The sequence below is a fragment of the Odocoileus virginianus genome, chromosome 24, assembly GCF_023699985.2.
Source record: "Odocoileus virginianus isolate 20LAN1187 ecotype Illinois chromosome 24, Ovbor_1.2, whole genome shotgun sequence".
NCBI lineage: Eukaryota > Metazoa > Chordata > Mammalia > Artiodactyla > Cervidae > Odocoileus > Odocoileus virginianus.
Genome location: NC_069697.1, coordinates 856,607 through 883,243, shown reverse-complemented (window position 1 = coordinate 883,243; position 26,637 = coordinate 856,607). Strand labels below are relative to the sequence as shown.

The 26,637-nt window shown below is 36.7% G+C and overlaps 1 protein-coding gene across 2 annotated transcripts in view; it reads left to right on the top strand.

Moving 5' to 3' along the window:
* ZFC3H1 (zinc finger C3H1-type containing) overlaps nucleotides 1-15,331 on the top strand; it is a 50,537-nt gene extending 35,206 nt beyond the window's left edge. For both annotated transcript variants that reach the window (XM_020897480.2, XM_020897479.2), the window contains exons 23-35: nucleotides 424-612; nucleotides 1,254-1,491; nucleotides 4,418-4,523; nucleotides 4,605-4,803; nucleotides 5,360-5,454; nucleotides 8,474-8,584; nucleotides 8,846-8,950; nucleotides 9,067-9,232; nucleotides 10,338-10,438; nucleotides 13,306-13,407; nucleotides 13,951-13,990; nucleotides 14,255-14,317; nucleotides 14,447-15,331. In XM_020897480.2, coding sequence (XP_020753139.2) covers nucleotides 424-612; nucleotides 1,254-1,491; nucleotides 4,418-4,523; nucleotides 4,605-4,803; nucleotides 5,360-5,454; nucleotides 8,474-8,584; nucleotides 8,846-8,950; nucleotides 9,067-9,232; nucleotides 10,338-10,438; nucleotides 13,306-13,407; nucleotides 13,951-13,990; nucleotides 14,255-14,317; nucleotides 14,447-14,584 — 1,653 coding nt within the window. In that variant the 3' untranslated portion in view covers nucleotides 14,585-15,331. The remainder of the gene's footprint in view (nucleotides 1-423; nucleotides 613-1,253; nucleotides 1,492-4,417; nucleotides 4,524-4,604; nucleotides 4,804-5,359; nucleotides 5,455-8,473; nucleotides 8,585-8,845; nucleotides 8,951-9,066; nucleotides 9,233-10,337; nucleotides 10,439-13,305; nucleotides 13,408-13,950; nucleotides 13,991-14,254; nucleotides 14,318-14,446) is intronic.
* The last annotated feature ends 11,306 nt before the right edge of the window (nucleotides 15,332-26,637 follow it).

The window sequence follows — 26,637 nt, the reverse complement described above, 5'->3', positions numbered from 1 at the left end:
CTGAAGTTGTTTGGTCTTTAAAGGACTTCTTAATTCTTGCAGTTATTTTGTCACATATTTCTTATATGAATTTTATTCTCGAAATTTTTATACAGTCACACACCTGAGTGGTGCAAATTGTATGTGGTCATAAGCACATGAGCTTTTGAAGATCTGTTGTGGTCTTGCTGCCATTTATCTATTGATTCAGTCAAAGGTGAAATGGCTTCAGTGATAATTCCAACAGTATCCCTCTTGTTTCAGTTGTTACCTGATCCCAGTATCCACTAGTACTGGGAGATGGGTTTATACAGATTTGTAATTATCCTTTTTGCAGAAATTGAATTTTTAATATATTACAATTTCTTAGTAAAATGTGAAAAATCTGTAGTATTAGATTATTCTTGTGAAGCAGGAGTAATCATCTGAAATCCGTTTGGACAGTTTCTGCACCTGGAAAGCACCTTTGAAGAAAAAGATTACGTATGTGAGAGAATGGTGGAATTTCTCATGGGAGCAGCCAAGAAGGAAGCATCAGATACTCTGTCCTTTCAACTTTTAGAGGCTCTTTTGTTTAGAGTTCAGCTGCACATATTTACTGGAAGATGCCAGAGTGCACTTGCAATTTTACAGGTAAGCATTTATTACAGCATTTAATGACATTCTGTAGAGAATTTTTTAAAGGTTTAAAACAGTAGAGCTAGCATTGTTTAATGATGAGGCTTTAGATTTGAATCTTTGCCACTTTTTAGTAAGTTGTGTGAATTTGGGCAAGTTTGTGACTGTTTCCTCCTTTGCTTATTTAGTAGGGATAAAAATCTTTAGAACACTCTTTAGAATATTTATGAGATTTAAATGAAAAGAATACTTGTTGAGTATCCACCAGAATAAACTTCAATATTCCAGGGATTCACATCATTAAGGGGATTAGTCCATAGTGAAAATCTTCTATATGGGTGTGGTGGGGTTTTTTGTTTGTCATTTTTATTCTGACTAGATTTTGAATATTAAGACACTTTAAATATACAAATAAATTTAACCTTTTCATTAATTATGTCATAAACCTTAGTATAGTGAAAATTATGTTAATCTGTTACTGATCTCTCTAAAGAGTTTTTTCATTTAAAAAATTGGTGACTATCAGAAGTTGGACTTAGCTGTTTAAGAATCATGCCAAAGAAATAAAACACTTCTAATCTTCTTTGCCTTTGTAGTTGAATCTTATTAGGAATATTTTAAAAAATATCTTCAGATTATTTTTCCATTTTACCTAGAATGCATTGAAATTGGCTAATGATGGAATAGTAGCTGAATACCTTAAAACAAGTGATCGATGTTTGGCATGGCTGGCCTACATACATCTTATTGAATTCAACATTCTCCCTTCAAAATTTTATGATCCATCTAATGCCAATCCTTCAAGAATTGTTAACATAGAACCATTTGTAATGCCGTGGCAAGCAGTTCAAGATGTAAAGACTAATCCTGACATGTTGTTAGCAGTATTTGAAGGTAAATATAAATGTTTATAAATTATTTAGAACATCAGCTTATTGCTTATTATTCTTCATAATAAAGTGAAACAAATTTATGTATTACAAATTGTAGTTTTATGTATTTTTTTAAAAGATCTATTTATGTTTATTTTTGGTTGTGGTGGGTCTTTGTTGCTGCACGCAGGCTTTTCTCTACTTGCAGTGAGTGGGGGCTGCTCTTTCTTGAGGTGTGCGGGCTTCATGGGCTTAGTTGCTCCTGCTGCATGTAGCATCTTCCTGAACCAGGGGTTAAACTGGTGTCCCTTGCATTGCAAGGCAGATTCTTAATCACTGGACCACCAGGGAAGCCCCTGTAGTTTTATTATATAAATGCTTTAAAGATTAAATCAGATAAGGTGAGCACGGTCATGTGTGAAAACCAGGAACTGTACTACATTGCATAGGTTTTCTGATTATGGCAAAGGGTTTCAGCTAAGCATGTAAATAATACAGCATGTTTACATAGGTTTAATGAGTTGATTGAGTCACAGAACCAGGTAAATTTTGTAAAGCAATCTATCAATGTGAAAGTTAAAAGATAATACCTTATTTTTTCAAGTAGTTAGTATTTTCTCCCTCAGTCAGTTGGGTTTGATTCCTCTCTGTACTAACCAAGGTACCTGCTTTGAAATAATAAGATATAAAGCCTGTTCCCTTCTAATAAAAAGTATATAGCCTAGTCAGAAGATAAAATCTATACATACAACATCAAGCAACATGTGAGAAGTATAACTGTCTTAGCATATAGTCTAAATTCGGTGCTTAGAGAAGAGACTGGGATCTGTGATTTAGAGAATTACATGGTACAGGCCATAAACCTAAAGGGAAGAGGTTATTGCAGGTTGGCACGACCAAGTGTGTCTTCTTAGAACACTTAGGACTTGGAGCTGCACTTTGAAGCTCGATACGATGTGACTGACATAGTGAAGCTCGTTCTTGAAGCTGGGACTCTGTTCTATTTCTGTTTCTCAAGGGTCTCTGCAGCATACTGAGTGCTTAGTAAATGTTCATTGAATAAACTAGGGAAGAAGAAAGTCAAAGAAGGACATTCCTATTAGGGGGAGTAAGTAAACAAAAAGCAACAAGTAGATAAGAATTGGTGCAAGGTATTTAAAAAGAAATTAGAAGAAGGAAGTCCTCATCAAAATGAGTTGTGGTGTTTAGTTGCTAAGTCGTGTCTGGCTCTTTTGTAAATCCCATGGACTTCAGCCTGCCAGGGTCCCTCTGTCCATGGTATTTCCTAGGCAAGAATACTGGAGTGGCTTGCCATTTCCTTCTGCAATCAAAGGGAGACTTTTGTGATAAAGAACGGTAGCAATTAAACGAGATAAGTGGAGTGATACTAGGTTTTCAAGAACTTTGTGTGGTAGGTTTGATAGCAATAGAGAATCTTTAAGAAAGAAAGAATGTGCTGGAGAGAAATGATACCAAAGGTAGGAAAACCAACCAGAAGCCAGTGGCCATAACTGAGGCATTAAAGAAAGTAACCTGGGAAAGAGTATTTATTGGAGATGTCTAAGAGACAGATGAAATGTCAGGGAAGAAGAGAAAAAATAGTCAAAGATGATTTCAGGGTTTTGAGCCCAGGAAAAGGAAAGTATGCTAATAGAAAACTGGTGAATTGGAAAGACTGCTGGTAAGAGTGTTAATGATAATTGGTCACCAAAGTAGAAACCCTTGTTGCTAGGAGGAAACTAGGAAGTGTACCTTCATTGGACAGTTAGGGAGAAAAATGGATTTGAAAGTTACCAACACAGAAATTATTGTGTTATGTAGTATTTTGCAATTTTTAATGTGCTCCCACACTAAGTTATTCAGTAGTTGAAGCTATAAGATACTTTCTTCAAGGAAATGGAGATTTAAAAATACAGCAGTAAGGGATAAAAGAGAGAATTAAGTCACTGAATGAGACCAAGAAAAAATACAATCTCTTAGAAGCAGAAGCAAGCAGAAATTAAGAAGAAGAAGAACATTATCAAATGCTAATATAAAGATAGATTTATTTAGATAGGATACTTACAAGCTAACTTCACAAGTGCTATTTCAGAGTGGCTTTCACTTAGCAAATCTGAGAAGTTTAGTTTAGCAAATCTGCTAAGTTTAACTTAGCAAATCTGAGAAGTCATGTCACTATTGGGCAAGAAGGAAATGGAGACAGTGGTGCAAAGTGAAACAATGGAGGACTATTCTCTAAGAAGCAGATCAAGTAAAGGACTCTTCATAAAGGGAAAAGTGTTCTGAAAGAGTAAAGAATTGTATGAATCTTAATTATGCTGAATTGGCTCATAGTGCTTTTCAGGTCTGCTGTATCCTTCTATTTGCCTTTATATTCATTCTATTAATTTTTGAGAGTTTGATATTGAAACTCCTACTAAAAATCTTAATTACTTAAAAAATTGTAGTATATAGAACTATATGTAACTCTGTTCTGTATTTTCCAATTGTCCTGCAAATGTATTACCAAACTTTCATAATTAAAAAAAATAAAAGACGTTTAAAAAAAAAAAGATAGGGAAAGTGTTAACCATGACAGAAAACTGGAAAAAAAAAGTCAAGTTTAGGGGGCTATGTTTAAATGACTGTACATTAGCAGAGCAAGGCCTCTTGAAGCAGGTGAGAGAAAGATGAAAAGATAATTCATTCTTTAATTTTCTTGATATAATTTTTCAGGAATCTAGTATAAATGCAAAGATATATATTTAGATGCAAGAGCTAATAATGGATGTTTTATTCTTAACAGGAAAGTGAGGATAAGAGATCAGTTTTAGGAGTTTGGAGATAAGCTGAAATATCTCCTTTACGTGAAAGCCAGGAGCTTAATAAAGGTGAATAAGATATGGTCAAACAAAAGAAGAAAAATTCATTTAGTATTTGATTCATGTTTTTGTGATGTTTTTGGGTAGATGCGGTGAAAGCTTGCACAGATGAGAGCCTTACTGTTGAGGAAAGAGTAGAGACCTGTGTCCCACTTTACACAAACATGATTGTTCTGCACCAGCTTCTTGAGAGGTAAAACTTAATTGACAAGCAGTTAACCTCATATTAAAAATCAACTTTTCATGTGTTAAGATGTGTATTTTTCTTGTGAAGGTATGAGGCTGCAGTGGAGCTTTGTAGATGTTTATTGGAATCATGTCCCATGAACTGCCAGTTGTTGGAATCCCTTGCTGCTTTATATTTGAAAATGAATCAGCTTGACAAAGCCAGGGCAGTGTGGCTTACTGCATTTGAAAAAAATCCTCAGAATGCAGAGGTTTTTTATCATACATGCAAATTCTTCATCTTACAGGTAAAAAAAAAAGAAAAAAAAAAATTCTTCGTTTTTCATAATTCTTAAATATGATGTTTTTGTTTCACATTCATTTGTCCTTTAAGATGTTTCAGGCATCAGGTTCTCCAGGATGTTTTTTACTGATTGTCTGCCCTTTACAAACTGTGTTAGGTATTCCTTCTCTTTATTACAGAACACCCCATCCATAGTTCAGCCATTGTATCACATTGTAAATTTGCTTATGACTGCTTTATATACTATACTAAGAACTCCTAGAGGGAAGGGAGCTCCCCTACTCATCACCTAGCACAGAGCCAAACATGTAATAGAGCTTAATGGCTAATTGGTGAAATTGGTGAATGAATTTGCTTGTGGTATATTGAATGTTAGGCTGTTTATTGGTTAGTTCAGTCTGGAGATCAAAATACAAATCATCTCTGCTTCCACCTACTCAAAAAACCTAATCTACTCATTATTTTGGGAGTGATGTTGACGGTGGGCCTTTTCCTCCCTTAAAAGATTTTAATTAATTAATTAGCCTAATGTATATCTCTCCTCCCTCTTTTAAAAATAGAATCGAGGAGATAATCTTCTTCCATTTTTGCGGAAGTTTATTGCATCCTTCTTTAAACCTGGGTTTGAGAAGTATAGTAACTTGGATCTGTTTCGGTAAGTTTGTAGAAGACTGAGAAATGGTGTAGCTTAGTGGAAAGACTACCAGTTTTTGGTGGATTGATTATATTTTAGACTTGATTTTTTTTTTTTTAAGATACTTGAATACCATCTTATAGATCTGTTATAAGAGCAATAAAATTTAGTAAAAATGGACACAAAATGTAAAATGCTTTATACTCTGTATTAAGAACACTTATAAAGGAAGTTTTATATTAACACCATGGTGATCCATTCTGCTTTTAATTATTGTCATTGTTAACTTTAGCACTTAATACTATATCAACAAACTATCCTGAGATAATCTCAGTGATTTATGGAAAAATAAATTTCAAATTATTGGATTGGTGACTTAAAGTGAATCTAAATAATATGCCTTTTTGAAAAAAAATTCTGAAGAGGACTGCTTCAACTTCTGACTTTAGCGAATTTTCTTTTCAACTACCACTCAGTAGCTTATCGAGAATTCTTTATTTACTACCTTTATTTGTTTTCCCTGTGAGTTCTTGTTCTAACAATAAGAGACCATAGCACATCATAAAGAGTGGGGTTTTTGGAGGCTTTTAAAAAGTTCTCTTTTATTCTTCCTCCTCATCTCTCAGTAGGGATCGGGCAGACTTTTTTACTTAAGGGCCAGATAGTAAATATTTTAGACTTGCAAGCCATATGGCCTGTCACTACTAGTCAACCTTGCTTTTATAACAGGAAAGCAGCCATAGACAGTATATAAATGAATGGGCATGGCTATGTTCCAATAGAAGTTTATTTATGAAAATAGATGTAGTTTGCTGATCCTAAGTAAAATAGCATTGAAAGGAAAATATTTATCATGATAGAACTTTATTATTTTATGTTAGAAAGAGCTGAGAGAAGGAATGTCTAAGCTGAATATCTCCTAAAAAATATTCTTATAGAAAATACTGAGCAAAGGTAAAGTCTTAGATTTATATGTGCAAGTCTAATGCTTGCATGCAGTTTTCTTTTCTTAGGTACCCCTTCTGCATCCTGCCTCTCAGTATCGTAATGTTATATAAAAACGTATTTTCAAAAATAACCCACATTTTGTTAAGTCAGTGGTTTACCTGCCATAGGTTTTGAAATTTGACAAAAAAAAGTTTGGGGTCACTATTCTTTACCAGACTTGAGTCTTTTCTTCTGTCCTCTGATGGTTGCCAGTTTATTGACATCGTGATTTTATTTATTTTTTTTTTCATTTATTTTTATTAGTTGGAGGCTAATTACTTTACAGTATTGTAGTGGGTTTTGTCATACATTGACATGAATCAGCCATGGAGTTACATGTATTCCCCATCCCGATCCCCCCTCCCACCTCCCTCTCCACCCGATTCCTCTGGGTCTTCCCAGTGCACCAGGCCCGAGCACTTATCTCATGCATCCAACCTGGGCTGGTGATCTGTTTCACCATAGATAATACACATGTTTCGATGCTGTTCTCTCGAAACAGCCCACCCTCGCCTTCTCCCACAGAGTCCAAAAGTCTGTTCTATACATCTGTGTCTCTTTTTCTGTTTTGCATATAGGGTTATCATTACCATCTTTCTAAATTCCATATATATGTGTTAGTATGCTGTAATGTTCTTTATATTTCTGGTTTACTTCACTGTATAATGGGCTCAAGTTTCATCCATCTCATTAGAACTGATTCAAATGAATTCTTTTTAACGGCTGAGTAATATTCCATGGTGTATATGTACCACAGATTCCTTATCCATTTGTCTGCTGATGGGCATCGAGGTTGCTTCCATGTCGTTGCTATTATAAACAGTGCTGCGATGAACATTGGGGTGCATGTGTCTCTTTCAGATCTGGTTTCCTCAGTGTGTATGCCCAGAAGTGGTATTGCTGGGTTTACCTCAGTTTTTAATTGAGGAAAGCTGATACTCTTAGAAGTTAAGTGATTAGCTCATGGTGGTACAGCTAGTTATGTCCAAGCTGGGATGATAACTTCTAGGTTTACCTTTTTTTCCCTGTCTTATGGCTCGCCACTCAATCTTCCCCACCCCAAACCCCATACAGCCTCTCTAATACATTAAAATGTAGTCCCTTGAAATAAATTTTTAAATCCAGTTGATTGTTCTTGTTGAAATCAGTGTATTTCCTTTAAAAACATTGTTCCTGAAGATGCTGGTAGTGTTATACACACAGATTCAAATATATTGGGGAAACCTGAATTAGCAAAGTCAAAAAGATAGTTTTTAGTATCCTTTAGTATTGTGGCTTTTTAAGAGCAGACTTTATTTTGCAGTATTTCTCAAGTCTTATTTGATCATAGACCTCTTTTTGACAAGTGCCTTATGGGCCAGTATGTTATAGAATACACTTTGATATGTCTAAAATTAAGTATAGTGGTATTTGTATGTATGTTATGTGAGGGGGAAACAGCTTTCAGATATGAAGTTTTGTAACTCGAATTTTTTCTTTACAAGAATGTACAGATTTTGTGGGAAAAATTGTAGATACTTGGTAGTCTCATTTGTTCTCTATTTTTAATGAGATTTCATTAGATGATCATGGTGGTTGGTTTAATTTGAGCTAAAAAATTTTTTAAATTTGTTTTAGAAGAATTATTTCAGTAAATGGTGGTGGTGGTTTAGTCACTGAGTCGTGTTCAACTCTTATTACCCCATGGACTGTAGCCCACCAGACTCCTCTGTCCATGGGATTTCCCAGGCAAGAATACTGGGCCGGGTTGCCATTTCCTTCTCCAGAGAGGTTCTTCCTGATCCAGGAATTGAACGTGGGTCTCCTGCATTACAGGGAGATTCTTTATCGACTGAGCTACAAGGGAATCCCATTTAAGTAGGTGGAAGATAATAAATATATGATGCTAGAGATGTGACCAGAAATGATATGGTATACACCCGAAAATAAAGTCTCATTATGTTATAAAAATATTTCAAGGAAATTTTAGTTGAAACTGAGGACTTTTTAAAAAGTATTAATAATCCATATGTACATAGGCATAATTTTAAAGAGTATGATTTTTTTCCCTTAGGTATCTCCTGAATATTCCAGGACCACTTGACATTCCAGCCTGTTTATGTAAAGGAAATTTTGATGATGAAATGTTTAACCACCAAGTTCCTTATTTGTGGCTGATATACTGGTGAGACATCTACTGTGGAGAGAAATGATACATACGAGGCTTGCACTTGTTATTTACTACTGAATTACACTATATTAAAATTAACCTGTTGTTAAAATCATTGAAGCAGAATTGAAGGGATGCTAAGGTTTATTCATTATTAAAGAAGATCAAAAGAAGGATTCCATTGTAATAATATCTGTAGTGTTTATACTTTGTCATTCCTTTATCTAATTGAATTGAGCTGTAGACATACAATGTTTTCCTTCATTTTTCAAACAGTCTTTCTCATCCTCTTCAATCAAGTATTAAAGAGACAGTGGAGGCATATGAGGCAGCATTAGGGGTGGCCATGAGATCTGATATAGTGCAGAAGATTTGGATGGAGTAAGTTTAGTTCCTCTTAATAAGAATGGGATTTGAAATAAGGGAAATTGGTTGGGTTTCTTGTTAGAGAATTACTGGCTTAATTATTCTAAATTATAATATTTTTCTTTTGGCAGTTATCTTGTCTTTGCCAATAATAGAGCTGCTGGATCCAGAAACAAAGTCCAAGAATTCAAATTTTTTACTGATTTAGTGAATAGATGTTTGGTTACAGTCCCTGCCCGATACCCCATTCCTTTTAGCAGTGCTGATTATTGGTCCAACTATGAATTTCATAATAGGGTAAGAGCTTAAAACTTTTTTTCTTTGGATATTTGTACAAAAGAAGGGTACTTAAATGATAGCAAAACTGCTGTTTAATATCAGGAGAGCTTTTCTTAGGACCACTTTGCTAGCATTTACTATTATTCTTGACCTTGTTTTCTATTTATCTCTTCAAAGTCTCAAAACAGACCTTTAAAGTTCAGTTAAGATAAATGTGCCATATTAATTATGTTCTACTTAAGCAAATTTAACATTGAAGCACAAGTGAAGCGATATTAAGGTTTAATACATATTAAAAAAGAGATCAAAAGAAGTAATTGTAATAATATCAGTAATATTTTTCTTGAGTAATTGGAAATTTTACTGAATGAAAAACTCCGTAACTTTAAAATTAATAATAATGTCCTTACATGTTGTAGCTGCCTTTTTTATCAATATTTTGTCAAGCAAATATAGGCATACATGGGACATAAGAAAGCTGAAATCAGATGACATTTGGAATTTTAAAAATAGAATCTGAATATTGGTATATTTATAAGGTCATCATCTTATAGGCAGTGAAGCAAAGTGTTGTTTTAAAATTGTTTTATTTTCAGAGACCCCCATCATTCAGTGCAGTGTAAGCTAAAAGCTCAGTGTAGACTAAAACATCTCTGTGTTATATTTATTTTTTTGGTGGGTTGGTTTTGTTGCTAATCAGGATAACCAATTACTGTGCTTTGTACTTCTATGCCATTCTTTATCCCAGGATCTCAAACCACTTTGTGGACATTAAGTCATTTATACACAGGCATTCCATGAGCAAGATGTGGCAGGTATTATTAGCCCTATGACTTGCCCAGATATACACAGCAAGTAAAGGTAGACTCAGGGATAAAAACCCGGACTCCAGGCTTCTTGTCAGTGTTCTCAGTCCATGGCTGTCATCACTGGATCATGTTTCCTAATTCCAACTCAGAAAGTCACTAATATAATTAATGATAGGAACTGTAACTCACAGCATCATACATTATTATAATTTATACATTCATGTCTTAAAGACCATTTTAGTTTTCTCATAAAAACACATAGGTAATTGGATTTCACATTTTGTTGCATTCCTTTCCCCCCTCAACCTTTACAGGTTATTTTCTTTTATTTGAGCTGTGTTCCAAAGACCCAGCATTCCAAAACCTTGGAACGGTTTTGCTCAATTATGCCAACTAATTCTGGACTTGCACTGAGGTAAGGAAAAATCAAATTCTCAGTTCAGTTGTATTGGCCCTTCATATAAAATGATTCTTGAAAACTTACTAAGAATAGTCGGTTCTTTCACTATTTCCTCATTCCACTTTAATTTCAGAGCTGTTAAGCAATATGTAGTTTTTCATGTAAAAGTGATTGTAAAAATCTGGTCACTTCAGAAAACTGCAGATTATGGAGAAGGAAATGGCAACCCACTCCAGTATTCTTGCCTGGAAAATCCCATGGACGGAGGAGCCTGGTAGGCTACGGTCCGTGGGGTCCCATAGAGTCAGACACGACTGAGCGACTTCACTTTTGCCCAGAGCCCACATCTGTGAATCTGGATTCTGGCTAAATACGATTCCACGTTTGTACTGGTGTCAAGATACAGAGGCCAAGGTTCTTGCTATCAATTTCAGCCTGGAAGAAATACTAATAGCCACCACTTATTAAGTGCCTACTGTGTGCCAGGCTCTGAACTTGGTGCTTCATATACATTATTCTAAATTCTCACAACCAGTAAGGTAGGTGTTTTAATTCCCATTTTATAGAACCCCAAACTAAGTCTTAAGTGGTGTGCCTAGAGCCATGTGGCTAATGAGTCTTAAAGATAAGGTTTGAGGCGGGTCCCTCTGCTTTTTCTGCTAAGCTACACAAGCTCTATTCATATCAAAATCTTCCAGAGTGCAAATATATTCTGATTTATTCCAGGCTACTGAAAGCTTTCACAGTATCTCAGTAGCAAATGAATTGCTTTATCCTTGACACTGTCTCAGTGGTGAATTTAATAAAATATTCTTGTATGCTGTGGAAATTTTGCCAATATAGTATTTCGTCTAGTGACAGGTTTTTATGGGTGCTTTTAGACAATCTAAAAATTAGCATATGTTTTTAAGATTTATTATTTTAGGAAAACTTGAAGGTTTCTACAACATATTATTTCACTTGTTCACATATGAAGGAATCAAGTTTATTGTATTTGAATTCCTTCCTTCCTGGTGGGTTAATGTGAAAAGAGGTTGGCTGATTCCTAGAACTCTGTCAGCTCTGAAATAATCTCCAGGTCCTGGTTGAAACATTCCACGTTGATTCCTGGGAAGGAAGCTTGTTGGCTTGGCCACCAGTGTCTGGGGCCAGTCAGTGTACTGTGAAGGGGCATCCGTTGTTCCTTGGTGAAATCTACAACCACTGTCTATACCAGACAGTTGCATTGCTATCAAGTTTCATACCAAATATTTGGAAGAATGGTACTGAATCTATAAAACCAGATCTCAGTTTTTATTAAATTCATGGAAAAGCTAATATATTTCAACATAATTATTACAACTAGCTAAAGTGATCACATTTTAATTTATTTTAATGTAAATATTTTTATGTTAATGTTCTGAGCCAAATTCTAAAGAAAAAATAAATTATTTCCTTGTGGGGAAAAAAAAAACCTGCAGATTATAAGGGGACAAGAGTGAAAGAGAAAAGCAGTCATCCATATATATTTTAGTTACTATAACTTCATTTAGGTCAGTCATTCTTAAATATTAGCATGCATCAGAATCTCCTGGGATACTCATTTAAAATGCAGTTTCCTGAGTTAGAGCTCTCTAATGACGTTGGAGAAACACTCATCCAGGGATTTCATACATTCAGTTAGATTTTTTTTGAGAGCATTTGTTTGTAGTTCTTCTGCTCTCATAGAATAAAGTCCATTTGAACCGTGAACAGTTGATGTAAAAAGGTGCCCTGCGCACTGCTGCTCTGGCTTCTACTTGTGCCATCATTTCCACTGCAGCAGTTGTGTCTTACGCTTCTAAGCTTGTTTTACGGGCTACACGGTGCCTAAGGACTTCTCAGGTGTCTCAGTGGGAAGGAATCCGTCTGCCGATGCAGGAGACACAGGAGAAGCGGGTTCTATCCCTGGGGTGGGAAGATCCCCTGGAGGAGGAAATGGCAACTCACTCCAGTATTCTTGCCTGGAAAATCCCATGGACAGAGGAGCCTGGCGGGCTACAGTCCATGGGGTCACAAAGAGTCGGACACGACTTAGCGACTGAACATGCACTCACACAAGGTGCCTAAAGTAGTTATCAAATATTCCTTTATGTTTACATTCCGCTTAGCATGTATGTGGGAAAATGATGTAAGAGATTGAAAAAAATTCAAAAGCTAAGACTATGACAAGAATAACAAAATAACACTGCAGTGTTTTGTAATAAAAATTCTCAGTAAGCATGCTAATCTACCAAAGTTAATTACAGAAATTTGTATTATAAATCATCACTTTTGGTAAAACGTGAAATAGAAAATGTAGTGGTAGTTGACTAGTTTCTGTAATGGTGGGTATTTTGGAACATAGGTAGTTTAATTGTTGGTTTTGTTGGTGAAGCTCCATTTTTGATCATTCTTATTTCCTTATAGTCATTCCTGTCCTATTTCTTTCAGAATAGAGAACTTAATAATTAGTCAGTATACTTATTACATTTTAGCTCAAGGAAATTAAGTATACTCTGTTTAGTACAGAAAGAAAAATACCAAAAAATCATATTAATATATCAATTCATTATTTTAGAAGACTTGGGGCTTAAAGGAGGGGCATGTAGAGTGTTAATTTGAAGAGGTGCTTTGGTATCCTGTAGGAATATGTATTAGTTTGTTGAAGATGGTATGGACCTTGACTGGACCTTTTGCTAGTTTGCATGTTTCTTTCCCAGGGTAATTTTAATAAGAGGCTTTCTACAAATACTTGCTGAATAGCCTTAATGGACTTTAATGGATCAAAAATTATAACTAATCAAACATTCTGCTCATAGAGCACATTTGAGGTTCCTCATACTTGCAATGCTTTTGTTCATTTCCCTGAATGTACTTTACAGGCTCCTTCAACATGAATGGGAAGAAAGCAATGTTCAGATTCTGAAGCTTCAAGCCAAGATGTTTACATATAATATCCCAACATGCCTGGCCACCTGGAAAATGTAATGCAGCAATCTTGTACATGTTCTTATAGCAATTGCTTTTATTTATAAGGTTTGCTCCAGACAGGTAAATCTGAAATGACATCTGTTTCTCCACCCGGAGAGATCTCTAATTTAGATTAATTTTCCTTGAAGGAGACATATGGATAACAATACTGTTATCAAACAAATCTGTTAAACACATTTTAAGAGTGATCTCTTTTGAAATGCAGGGTTTTCCCCCTGTTATAATTGGATGTCTTCTTTCTTTTATAGGTGTTAGTGCTAAGTATTTTTTTTTTTTACTAGTGATTATTAGTATTTTTCATGAACCTTAATTTATGTTCAGAACACTGGTCTGCTTTATTATTGTAAAGTTGATAAAAATTGTTGAATTTTTCTTTTCACTATAGGTTACCCTCCTTGGAAGTTTAGCCTGTTACTTTCAGGAAGTTTTGTTCTCAGATTCCCACAGTCAGTATTCTGCCAGTGGTAGTATTTCATTTTGTTCAAAGATATATAAATTTTTTTTCCCCTTTTCTATATTCCTTTTTTTTTTCTTAGAGCCATTGCTGCTGAGATTGTTCTAAAGGGACAAAGAGAGGTAAGCCATGATTATCAGATGGGTTGCTTTTTTTTTTTTTTTTAAGTAGTTATTCTGCCCTTTTTGTTGATGTCTCAATTTAAAAGGATTAAAGTATAAAGGTTAACATCCTAAGAACTCCACACGTTTGGAAACTCCAAAACCCAATATAACCATTTTGTCTTGAATGTTACTATATTATGAAGTACCATTCAGATGGTTAGGATTATGAAGGGGCTTTTCACCACATTTCCTGATGCAATTGTATATATATCTATCTTATAGGTCCACCGTTTATATCAGAGAGCCTTACAGAAGTTACCTCTTTGTGCATCACTGTGGAAAGATGTAATGCTTTTTATCTTTTATTTCATCTTGAAGTTTTCCTATAAATTTTCTGCATGTGCCATATCCATTGATGTGGTAATGCTCAAAATCTAGCTAAGTCTTACTTCTATGCTTCCCTGTCTTTTACAGCAACTCTTGTTTGAAGCATCAGAAGGAGGTAAAACTGATAACCTGAGAAAACTAGTTTCCAAGTGCCAAGAGATTGGAGTCAGCCTAAATGAGCTCTTAAATTTAAACAGTTACAAAACAGAAAGCAAGAATCACTGAACACTGGGTGCAGTCAGTTCTAAGTCCTTATAATAATTGCCAAAATTATTTGAATGATCCTTCAAGATTAGGCTGATCCCTGGCTAAGGTCTGTGTAAGGCAGACAAGCATTACTGATCATATCAAGTCCCCTACAATATCCTATCCTCAAAACCGGAAGCAATGAACATGACCCTCTTCGGTTGGATAAATGAACTTCCTGTTTGGCCTGCTTCTAGGCCCTGCCAGATTCTCATAACATCATGTACGTAAGTATAGTTCCTCAAAGTGACTGACATTTATTTTCATTTTGCTTTGTTTTTGTTTTTATTTTTTACTTTTCCCCCTTCCTTTATGTTGTGCTATTCCTGATTCACTTGACACTCTCTGATGCCTGAGAGATTCTTGTTTGGGATTTAATTTCCAGGGCTGTGTTTACAGTAAAAAGCCGGCAGTCCCTTTTAGTTTTTCCTCTTTAAACCTTTTGAGATTCTTCATTTCAGGATTTAAAACTTAAGCAGTCCATCTTAAGGAAAGTGTAACTGCCATGGCCACAAGTCTGCTAGTTGCACTTGAATGCTCTAACAGGGTTGTTTATTGCCCTTTCTACGTTCTGGACTCCTTGCCGAGACTGTTTAACTTGAAGATTAAAGAAACTATTGCAAATGCCAGTGCATCAGAACCTAAGAGTGGTCAAATATTATGTGCAATTTTTTTGTAAAGAAATTTTAATTTATAATAAAGTTTAACAGTTTAAAGAACAGTTAATATTCGAACTGCTTTGTATGGCAATACTACTTTGTAGTATTAAAATTGTTTATAAAATATTTTTAATATAAGTTAACTTTTTGAAAAATGTTGCTGTCTTTATTCACTTTGCACATTCTGGTGGGAAAGGGTTGAAGTAGGAGATACGGATATTCACTTTCTTATTCTGAACATGCTTTCCCATAAAAACATTCCATTGTCTTTTCAAATTCATGAAAAGGGTGGGTCCTTTTCTGTTGTGAAGACAGTGAACATATAGACTTGTACTACTGTTAACATTCCTTTTTCTTAAGCCGATAGTATTTAGAAAGTTTTCCCAACTATAGTGTGAATGACTTACTTAATGACTGCTATCTTATGTTGAATATCAATATGACTCCATACAAAGGATACTTTTTGTTTTGTTATCAGTCTATAGTGGATTGTTTGCACTTGATGAAAAATTGTTAATGACACACACACACTGCCACAAATGTGGTCTTAACAGCTACAAGTACAATCTAATCATTGAAGGCAGAGCAGCAGCCCCATGAAATACTAGGGAAATTTATACATCTGTACATTTTTATAATGCTTAGTTAAAGCCATGTTTGAGGCTCTACTAATGTGCCAACCAGACAGTGCAGATTTCACTAGTAAGTACTGTTTGGTGAGGTCAGGCAGAGAACCCATTTGGCCAGTATGTTTCATTAAACCAAAAAAAAGCTATATAGTTTTTATCTAAAACCAAAGAGATTTGAGTAGAAGATAGTATCTCTGAGGGGTGTTCCTCCAATTATGCACTTAACTGTTTAACCTTGAAAGTTTTTCCTGCCTGATGATTTGAAAAGCACTGTTAGGTGCTTGGAAAAATACTGTTTTTTTTTTCCCCCATAGTGTAATATTTTTGGTATTGATTGAATATCTCAGTAGTTTTTAGAGACAGTGCTAAGTTTTGAACTTTGGTTCAAAACCTGTCATTTGTTGCATTAACAATTCCATTGGCACGACTGTTGCCTCTTTTTCTTTCCCCTTTAAAAAAGAATGCTTTGCGTTGGTGCGTGCAACTGTAACATCCAGCCATGCAGACTGTCCACTGTACCAGCTCCCAGAGATCCCAGTTCACATGTGTACAGTCATGCAGGCTGTGACTTAGCTTGAGGTCTTAGCATATGTTAAGCAGCTGTTTAATCACTTGTCATATGGCTACTTAAAATCATGAAGCTATTTTATAGAAATTATACTGCCTTAAAGATAATACCATGTTTTTTCCTCTACCTTTTTATAAACTCACTCTAACCTTCCCCCCAAAATAGTAAACATTGCTTACGAGTGTGGTGTATGTTCCTGTCATCCTTCCATATTCATCTGTTGTTTGATGAAGTGTTTTCAACAAGTAATAATTAGAATATTAAACAAAACTTAGGGTTAAAGTTGATAAGAGTTATTGTAGTAACATGAATATAATATTTAACATACTGTATGACTGAAGTCTTTGCTTGTGCAAAGAATGTTATACAGGGTGAAGAGATTAGTCATTGAGAACTGCAGTTCCTTACACTCTCCCACTCCTGTCATGGGGGAAAACACAAAAGGGATTTTTTAGGCTATGGGGTTTTATCTCTGATAAAGGAAGTGGTGTGGCAGATTGCGGTGTATTTTTATGTGTTTTTCTTCATTTTAGGGAACAGCCTAATATTTCTATTTACCTTTTAACGGAAAGTGGACCTTGTGACATTGTTGTCACTGGATTATCTAAGGCGGTTTGCTTTCAATTAAAGGGCATATAAACCTACATCATAAAGCAGGCAGGAATCTCCAGGTGCAACATCTAAGGGCTAAAGGCACTAAGCAGACAGAAGGTGACTAAGACTGACAGCAACTGGAGGGCCTTTGTTGAAGGTTGTAGTGCAAATATTTACTTTTCAAGGTTGAAAAAGTAGGAACACGTGGCTATAATACAAAACAGGGGCCAGTATTCCTGCTTAAAGCTGTCGTGTATTCACAGATAAGTCATAGTTTCCTTAAGTCACTTGCTCTCATCTCTGTTAACATTAGTGCGAGGGAAGAATGGGAAAATACAATTTAAGTGACCTTGCAATTTGAGGATATTGCCTGCCCGTATATCATTGCCCCTTAGTACAAATTAACAGTAATTATACAGAGCATTTTGGAACAAGAGCTTTTCAAGAGAAGGCAGGCTTCTAAAGGATATTTTTTGTATTCTTTTTTGTCCTTCACAGTTTAACAATTGGGTCTCTGTCTTTCCAAGCTGTGGTGGTACTTAATGCAGGTGGTATTGCTGAGCTGAAAAGGGAGGACTTTTTAATTTTTAAAAAAATTTTAGGATTGTATTCCGTATATCACCAAAAAACATCCCTTGGCTTTCTGAGGTATTCTTCAGACGTGTGTTCACTATTCAGGGGCCAGTGAACAGCCCCCTAAGGATGCGTGGCCCCATCCTGTTTTTCATTCCCATCTTGTACCAGCACTCACATAGCCTTCCTCAGTAACACTTGATTGAGATACGTGCAATAATTGTGAAAAGTTTTTCATTTTTTTCTCTGACATATTTGAGGTAGATAATAGAAAGCAGTGTCTGTCTTTCATAGATGGTACAATGGCTATTGAATTTATCTCCACTTTCCTTTAGTGATCTTCACAAGAGGGACCCAACAGCATATTTTCAGAGGACCCACAGTGAAGAGTCAGGCATTTTTTCATTCCAGAATCAATTTGAGCACTGTATTATGCACTTGCAATACAAGGAGAAATAAAGAGTTCCCTGAGTACAGAGCAGAAGAGTATTTGCCAAGAAAGCATTTCCAAAAAGCCTCCATATTTGGAGAAATTTGGGGAGATTGGGAAAGTGTTCCCAGATGGAAGTGAATTATTGGCTAAGTCACAAAACAGGAGGAGAAAAAGTTGAGGCCAGTAATACTATTTTCAAAAAGCATGTACTACTATATACCTGAGTATTATACGACAGTTTGCAGTGTTTAGAAAGCTGTTTTTAAAACTTCCTTAAAAACCTCTCTGGCTTTGTGCACAGCTGACAATTTGTTAGACACGATGCAGGTAAGATGTGAAACTCCATAACAGCCATGTCGATCTGGAAGAGAGACCTCTTGAGACGTTCTGTGCTTCTAAATCCTGATGAGCAAGACTGAGTGGAGTCAGCCGTATCAAGCTCAATTTAAACAGCCTTGACATAGAAAGTTAGATTGATGTTGCAGCTGCTTCTGCCTTTTTTTTTTCCTTTCCCCCCTAACTTTGGGTAATGTGTGAAAAAAAAATGCTACATTGAACATTTATTAGTATTACAACTTGTAGAGCCCTGTTTCATTGCTACTCAAGGCTATAAGATATATTTTGTGAATCTGTTATGAATGATTTGTATAGAAAAACTACCCGGAGATGGCCCACCCTTCAATGCTTTAAACTGATTTTTCCAGATGACATATTTTAACCCAATACCAGAAATAATTTAACTGATAGGAACTCATTAGTGCCAGGAGAAAATTAATATAGTTGGGGAGCAAAAAATTTTGCATGATCTTAAAAGGAATAGGTGCTTCTTGGTTTCAACAAGAAAGCAGAAGATCTGAAATATTTGAGGCCAATTCGACTGGTCTTAAGTGATGTGACTACAGTGAATGCTGGTGGATCTCAGTGCTTTCCTCCAGTTTAAAGATGCAACTGGGTAGGAGACAGTGAATAGAATGTTAATATGAGTCAATTGTATCACAAATACCATGTAGAATAATGAGTGTTTTGCTTCTGTGTAAGGCTCTTTAGTAAATTTTGGAGCCCACCCAAAGAGAGAAACAAATGACTCTTAAAGGCCATCTTCAATAAAGTAAAAGCCTAAATCCAAACATGAAGGCTATTTGCACAGCTGTTCTAAAAGAGAATATACTGCATTTGCCCTTTACTTGGTAATTTGAAAGCTTCAAGATTAATTATCATTTCAGCCAAAATCAAAGGTGGGTTTACAACATTGTTTGGTCTACCAAGTAAATTAAATCTTGCAAATGTTCTTACCTAGTGATGTAAGCCTTATGAAATGGAATGATAGCCAGCAGCCTAAGGGTGCTGAACCAATTAGGACGGGTGATAGAAGAGTAGGTGAGCTGTCTGCATTAATGGAGATAATCAGGACATCTACAGCCAAGGCCAAAACAAACACTCAACTTGGCACAACTTACAGTCCAAATTAGACTGCCTGTGGATGTATTTGGCACTTCATGCTGATTGAAATGGAGCTACAGAAAGATAGTTTTAGGAAATAGAGAAGTGTGAAGCAATGTAATGAAAAAAGCACGTATCTAAAAGATCTGGATATTAGATTTAGCTCCACCACTAAGTAGCTATGCAGTCATGACAGGCCATTTCACTGCTCCTGTCTGTTCCTACATATTCCTACATATACAACATATGGAAATATGCATACTTACCTCAGAGGTGTTGAGAGAGCATATAGTAGAAATTATCTTAAAAAATATTTTCCAAAATTTTGAGGGCAAAGGGATGCTGTAAGAGTTTGCTTTTTTTGAACATAACTTTATCATCATCAGTTGGCGTGCATTACCGTAACAATGAGTTAATCATTGACTTTAATTGAAAAGCACAAGAGATCACTGCCATCTAAATTCAGTGGCTCATTATGGCATAAAATAACAGATAAGAATCCATGAGGGGTAAGTCAGAGGGGTAAACATGAAGATTCTATTTTCATTTCCGAGGAATCTCAGCACATTGGGTGGGTTTGTTCTTTGATGTAATGGAGGATAAAGACCACTCCTTAACTTAGTACTTGTTCATTTGATGGGTCTAGACCGAGCAATCATTGCTAGTTTTTAAGTGCAAAGAGTAGTCAGTAATCCAAACACTTTCCACACTTTCATTGGAATTGCTTATGAAGGGTGTGGTGATATTGACCAATTTATGCTTCCAGGCAGGAGTAGTAAAGTGACCTAATCAGGCAAGAGAACTTGCATAAAGTTTGCATGATCCCCAACCTGTAGACAACCCTCCAGGAACATGCTTTTAAGAGAACTGCCTTGTTTTCTTTTTAACTATGATTTTACTTTTTACTGTAATAAGGCCAAATCTGGTGGGAGCTCAGGTCTCAGTGGTGGAGAGAAAAATCACAGAGCACAGACAGGAGGTAATTGGTAATATTTGCTTTTGGTGGCTGATTAATGCAGTAGTGTATAAAAGCAGTGTGATCTGGTGAGGGGCAGAGGAAGGGGAGTCTGAGTACAAATTGCCGAGAGTAAAACCTGGGACTTCCAGTGTGTTGTAAACAAGATGCCTGTGGTAGAGCTGGCAGATGAAATACCATCGGCCTAGATAACCAACAGGGACCTACTATATAACTTAGAGAACTATCCTTAATATTTTGTAGTAACTTAATCTGGAAAAGAATGTATATGTGTATGTATTTAATTGAATCATTGCTATACACCTGAAACTAACAACATTGTATATCAACTATTAAACAATTACATAACTAAAGAAGTTAAAAATTGACTGTAAATTTTAAAAAGAAGAAAATAGCAGTGGCTTAAACAAGATAGAAGTTTCTTAAGTAAAAACCCTGGTAGATGGATTGGGGCTGACCGATGTGGCACTGCATGTCTCGTTACTCTGTGATCATTCCCAAGAGAGTTGCCACATGTGGTTCTGCTGGTCATGTCCTGTACCTGGTGGAAAGACTGAAATAGGGGCTGAAATTAAGCCAATGATCAGCTAGCGTATCAAGCATCGTAGGGCACTGGTTGAGTCGGTCTGGAGGAAGAAGGGCCTTTTTCTAATTGACGCACATGGACCCCCTGGACACCTAGGTCTGTAGGGAGAAGGGGCCTTTTTCTGAATTGCACACAGTTTGGTGGTCCTGTTGATTCAAGATGGCTTTTCCAGTCCCAAGTCATCTGTTCACATTCCGATTAGCAGGAAAAAACAAGGAGAAAGACAGATTTCCTTTTTTTTAAAAATTTATTTGTTAATTGGAGGAAAGTTGCTTTACAATGTTGTTGGTTTGTGCCACACAACAGTGTACCTCAGATACAATGATCCGTTTCTCGCCTCCCCCGGAGCCTCCCCCGCCCCCACCCCTAGATCATCACGGAGCACCAGGCGGTGCTCCGGGTGTTATGTGACAGCTTCTCACAAGCTGTCTGCTCTTCACGTGCTGGTGTGTTCATGTCAATGCTGCTCTACCAGTCCCACTGTCTCCTTCCTCCCAGACCGCCTCTCTCAAGAGTACTTCCTAGAAGCTAAGTATAACCATATCTGCTTTTTTTCCATTCTTCAGACATTAGACCACTGTAAGGGAGGCTGAGGTATGTAGTCTTTATTTATGTGGCTATGTGGACAGCAAAAATTCAAGGATGAAGGACAGAATACATACTTGGGGGCAGCTAAACGTCTCTGCCACACCACAATCAGAGTAAACACACTAGGATAAGGTTTGTGGCTTTAACCTAGTTCTGATCTCTAAAACTTTAATGGTGAACCACTAAAAGGCCTTCCAGTTTTAAATCCTACTCTATAAATCTTTAGTTGGAAATAGGAAAGCAGAAAGCACATTTCCCAGGTCTAGTTTGTATCAGACACTTCTCAGTACGTGAGGTTTATTAACTTAAATTCTTACATCAGCCCTATGAAATGTTAAAATCCCCATTTTATAGATGATAAACTGAGTCACAAGAGGTTAAGTAACTACTGAGACACAAAGGTAGTAAATGACAAACCTAGGAAGTTGACTTCTGAGTGATGCCCTTAATCAGAAACCTAGAACCTTTAAAGTGACTTTAGTTGGTTCACCCAGAAGCAGTCCTGGGGCCTTTGAGGGAATTATTGAGGAGGCTTTTCATTGCTGTTGTCATTAAACTAGTAGAATGTAAGCCTGGAACCACCTCACCACGGCGCTGTGAAAGCCTGCTGGGCGTGAGGCCAGGAGGAAACCTGAGCTCAGAGGGGAAAGAGATGCATCCTGGTGCTCGTGCAATCCACTGTATCTGAAATCCCTGGATTTCTCAGGTATTTAAAATTTTTTATTCTCATAAACTACCTCCATCTGCCCCATACACTTTTTTTTTTTAATTGGAGCTTCTGAGATTCAGTAGAGTTGTCTTCTGACAGCACAATAGGTTAACCACGTTCAGTTAGACGTTTGTGGCTCTGTGCCTGAAGAACATAAATTGCAATACTGATTAAGACACTAAAGACTGAAAATGGGGTAGGTCCTCGGAGCTACTTAATAGACTTAAGTAGTAACTCTGAACTGGAGAGGTGTGGGAGAAAGGATGGAGAGAGAGCTGCATATCTATATGTTGGTGGGGGGCACTGAAAAAAGAAGACAAACTTCAGAGACAGCGATAGCAGTAATGCCTCTTTAATTTGACTTCAAGGTCTGGTTATGTAATCTTGGGAAAGTTCACTTCACTCCTCTAAGTCAACTTTTCTTTCGTAAGAGGAGATTAAAACCACCCTTTATCTTGCTTGGGATTGTGAGGCTAATACGGTCATATTGTTTAAGGGCTTAGACCAGTGCCTGAAGCACTGAATACATGATAGCATTAGCCTCCTACAGCAGATGTGAGATTATAGAAGCAGTTTGAGGGAAGAAGCCACAGAAATGTGGGCTAGGGCAGCATTTCAGTATAACAAGAGAAGGCCTGTGGTTGCTGTGGTGGGGGGTTCTAATTACTTGATAAAATGCCCAAGAGTACATAAGACCCAAAGAACAAGTTGGGACAGGGAGTGGAGTAATCAGGTAAGCTAGTTATGATATATGTATATCAAACTAGTTTAGACCTATGTTTATTTGGCAAAATAAAATTCCAGTGAAGGTCTGGAAACAAAATGGTGCTAATGGATGAGAATAGCACTTGCAAAGAGATGAAAGGAAACTATGGCTTTTTAAAAAGCTGGAAATTCCCCACTGTGGGGAATGTACTAAAAAGATTATGGTGATCTAGGCTTTTCTCCTCAGTGTGATTTTAGATCTACCACATCAGGAACATCTGGAAGCTTCTTAGACCCTCAGAATCTCAGGCCCTACTCCAGACCTACTGAACTGGGATCTGTTTTAATCAGATCCCTGAATTATTTTATGCACATTAATATTTGGGAAGCACTAGTCTTAAGGCTAGAGAAAAATGCATGGGTCTCATTGTTTGAAATACAAAAGAGTGGGAGAATGTCCCAAATCACTGGAACCTCTATGTAAATATTGGGAACACAGCGCTACATGCCACGCAGGCTCTTCAGGCTCTGTCTCATGATGAGGTTCATGCCTACCAGGTTTCAGAAACGTAGCACTAACCATTGATCTATATCCTTATCAGTGTTCTTTACAGTAAAACTGATGCTAAGGATTCTGGCTCTCCAAGTTTTAAATCTTTAAGTGGTTGTGAAATTTAAGTGCTATCTCCTTGTTTATTCACAGGAGAGTTGGGTTAGTTATGTATTGTTGTATAACACATTACCCCAAAACTAAGCAACCTTAAGCCACAAGCTATTCTATCACAGTCTCTGTGGGTCAGGAATCCAGGAGTGGCTTAACTAGGTATTGTCAAAATGTCTTGTGAGATTGTATCAAGCTAATTTTTAAAAAATATATTATTTACTTATTTTCATTTTTTGGCTACTTAGATCTTGGTTGAGGCATGTGAGATCTTTCACTGTGGCATGTGAACTTCTCTTTAGTTGTGGTGCTCATGAGCTGCAGAGCATATGGGCTCTGTAGTCTGTGGCACATGAGCTTAGTTGCCCTCATAGCACGTGGGATCTTAGTTCCCAGAGTAGGGATGGAACCCAAGTCTCCTGCATTGGAAGGTGGATTCTTAACCACTGGACTACCAGGGAAGTCCCAGTGTCAAGCTATTGACTGGGGCTGCAGTCAGTCATCTGAGGCGTAATATGGACTGAAGGATCTACCTTCAAGCTTGCTCACACAGTTGTTTGCAGGCCTCAGTTTCTCACCACAGACTGTGTGAGTGGCTTCGTGGAGTGGCAGCTGGCTTTACCAGAGTGAGTGAGAGGGGAAAACAGAGAGGGGGCACTAAAGACAGAAGTTGCAGTCTTTTATAACCTAACTGGAAATGACATACCATCACTTCTGCCATGTGTTGGTCATGCAGACCAACCTTTATACAATATGACACAAGGGTGTGAATATCAGCAGGTGGAGATCACTGATAGACCATCTTAGAGCCTGGCTACTCTGCTGTATCTTGTAGAGCTGGGAGTGTCTTTGGTCTCTGTGGCAAGAAGGGAACTGAAACAACCAATGACTTGCAGATCTCATGTGTGTGCATGTGTAGTTGCCCAGGCCTGTCCAACTCTTTGTGACCCTGTGGACTGTGGCCCACCATTATCTTCTGCCCATGGGATTCTCCAGGCAAAACTGGAATGGGTTGCCATGCCCTCCTCCTCCAGGAGATTTTCCTGACCCAGCTCTCTTATGTCTCCTGCATTGGCAGGTGGTTTCTTTACCACTAGCACCCCTTGGAAAGCCCATTCAGTTGAATTGCCTTTATATTCCAAAAAATTGGATGCAGAACACTCTCAGCCATTCTTTCATTCATAATTGCATCAAAAGTAGGGAAGGTCTTTAGACAGATTCATCAAGAAAAACAGAACAACCAAATCAACAAAATTAAAAATGAAAAAGGAGAGGTTACAACAGACAATGCAGAAATACAAAGGATTATAAGAGACTATTATGAACAACTATGTGGCAATAAAATGGATAACCTGGAAGAAATGGACAGATTCTTAGAAAAGTTCAATCTTCCAAGACTGAACCAGGAAGAAATAGAAATTATAAACAACCCAATTACAAGCACTGAAATTGAAGCTGTGATCATAAATCTCCCAAAAAATAAAAGCCCAGGACCAGATGGCTTCACAAGAGAATGCTATCAAACATTTAGGGAAGAGCTAATGCCTATCCTTCTAAAACTCTTGCAAGAAATTGCAGAGGAAGGGACACTTCCAAACTCATTCTACGAGGCCACAATCACCCTGACACCAAAACCAGACAAAGAGAACCAAAAAAAGAAAACTATAGGCCAATATCACTAATGAACATAGATGCAAAAATCCTTAACAAAATTTTAGGAAACAGAATTCAGCAACACATCAAAAAGCTCATACACTATGATCAATTTGGGTTTATTCCAGGGATGCAAGGATTCTTCAATACACAGAAATCAATCAATGTGATACACCATATTAACAAATTGAAAGATAAAAAACATATGATCATCTCAGTAGATGCAGAAAAAGCCTTTGACAAAATTCATCACCCATTTATGATTAAAACTCTTCAAAAAATGGACATAGAAGGAACCTACCTCAATATAGCAAAGGCCATATATGATAAGCCTACAGCAAACATTATTCTCAATGGTAAAAAACTGAAAGCATTCCCCCTAAGATCAGGAACAAGACATCAGGAATAAGGGTGTCCACTTTCCCTGCTACTATTCAACATAGTTTTAGAAGTCCTAGCTGCAGCAATCAGAGAAGAAAAAGAAATAAAAGGAATCCAGATCAGAAAAGAAGAAGTAAAGCTCTCATTGTTTGCAGATGACATGATACTGTACATAGAAAACCCTAAAGATAGTATCAGGAAATTGCTAGAGCTAATCAGTGAATTTAGCAATGTTGCAGGATACAAAATCAATACACAAAAAATCACTTGCATTTCTATATGCCAACAATGAAAAATCAGAAATTAAGGAACCAATCACATTCACCATTGCAACAAAAAGAATTAAATATCTAGGAATAAACTTACCTAAGGAGACAAAAGAACTGTACACAGAAAATTATAAGATGCTAATAAAAAAAATCAAAGATGACATAAACAGGTGGAGAGATATACCATGTTCCTGGATAGGAAGAATCAATATTGTGAAAAAGACTACCACCAAATGCAATCTACAGATTCAGTGTGATCCCTATCAAATTACCAATGGCATTTTTCACAGATCTAGAACAAAAAAATTTCACAATTCACATGGAAACACAAAAGACCCTGAATAGCCAAAGCAGTCTTGAGAAAGAAGAATGAAGCTGAAGGAATCAATCTTCCTGACCAGATTATACTACAAAGCTACAGTCATTAAGACAGTATGGTACTGGCACAAAAACAGAAGCATAGACTAATAGAACAAGATAGAAAGCCCAGAATAAACCCATGTACCTATGGTAACCTTATTTTTGACAAAGGAGGCAAGAACATACAATGGGGTAAAGACAGCCTCTTCAATAAATGATGCTGGGAAAACTGGACAGCTACATGTAAG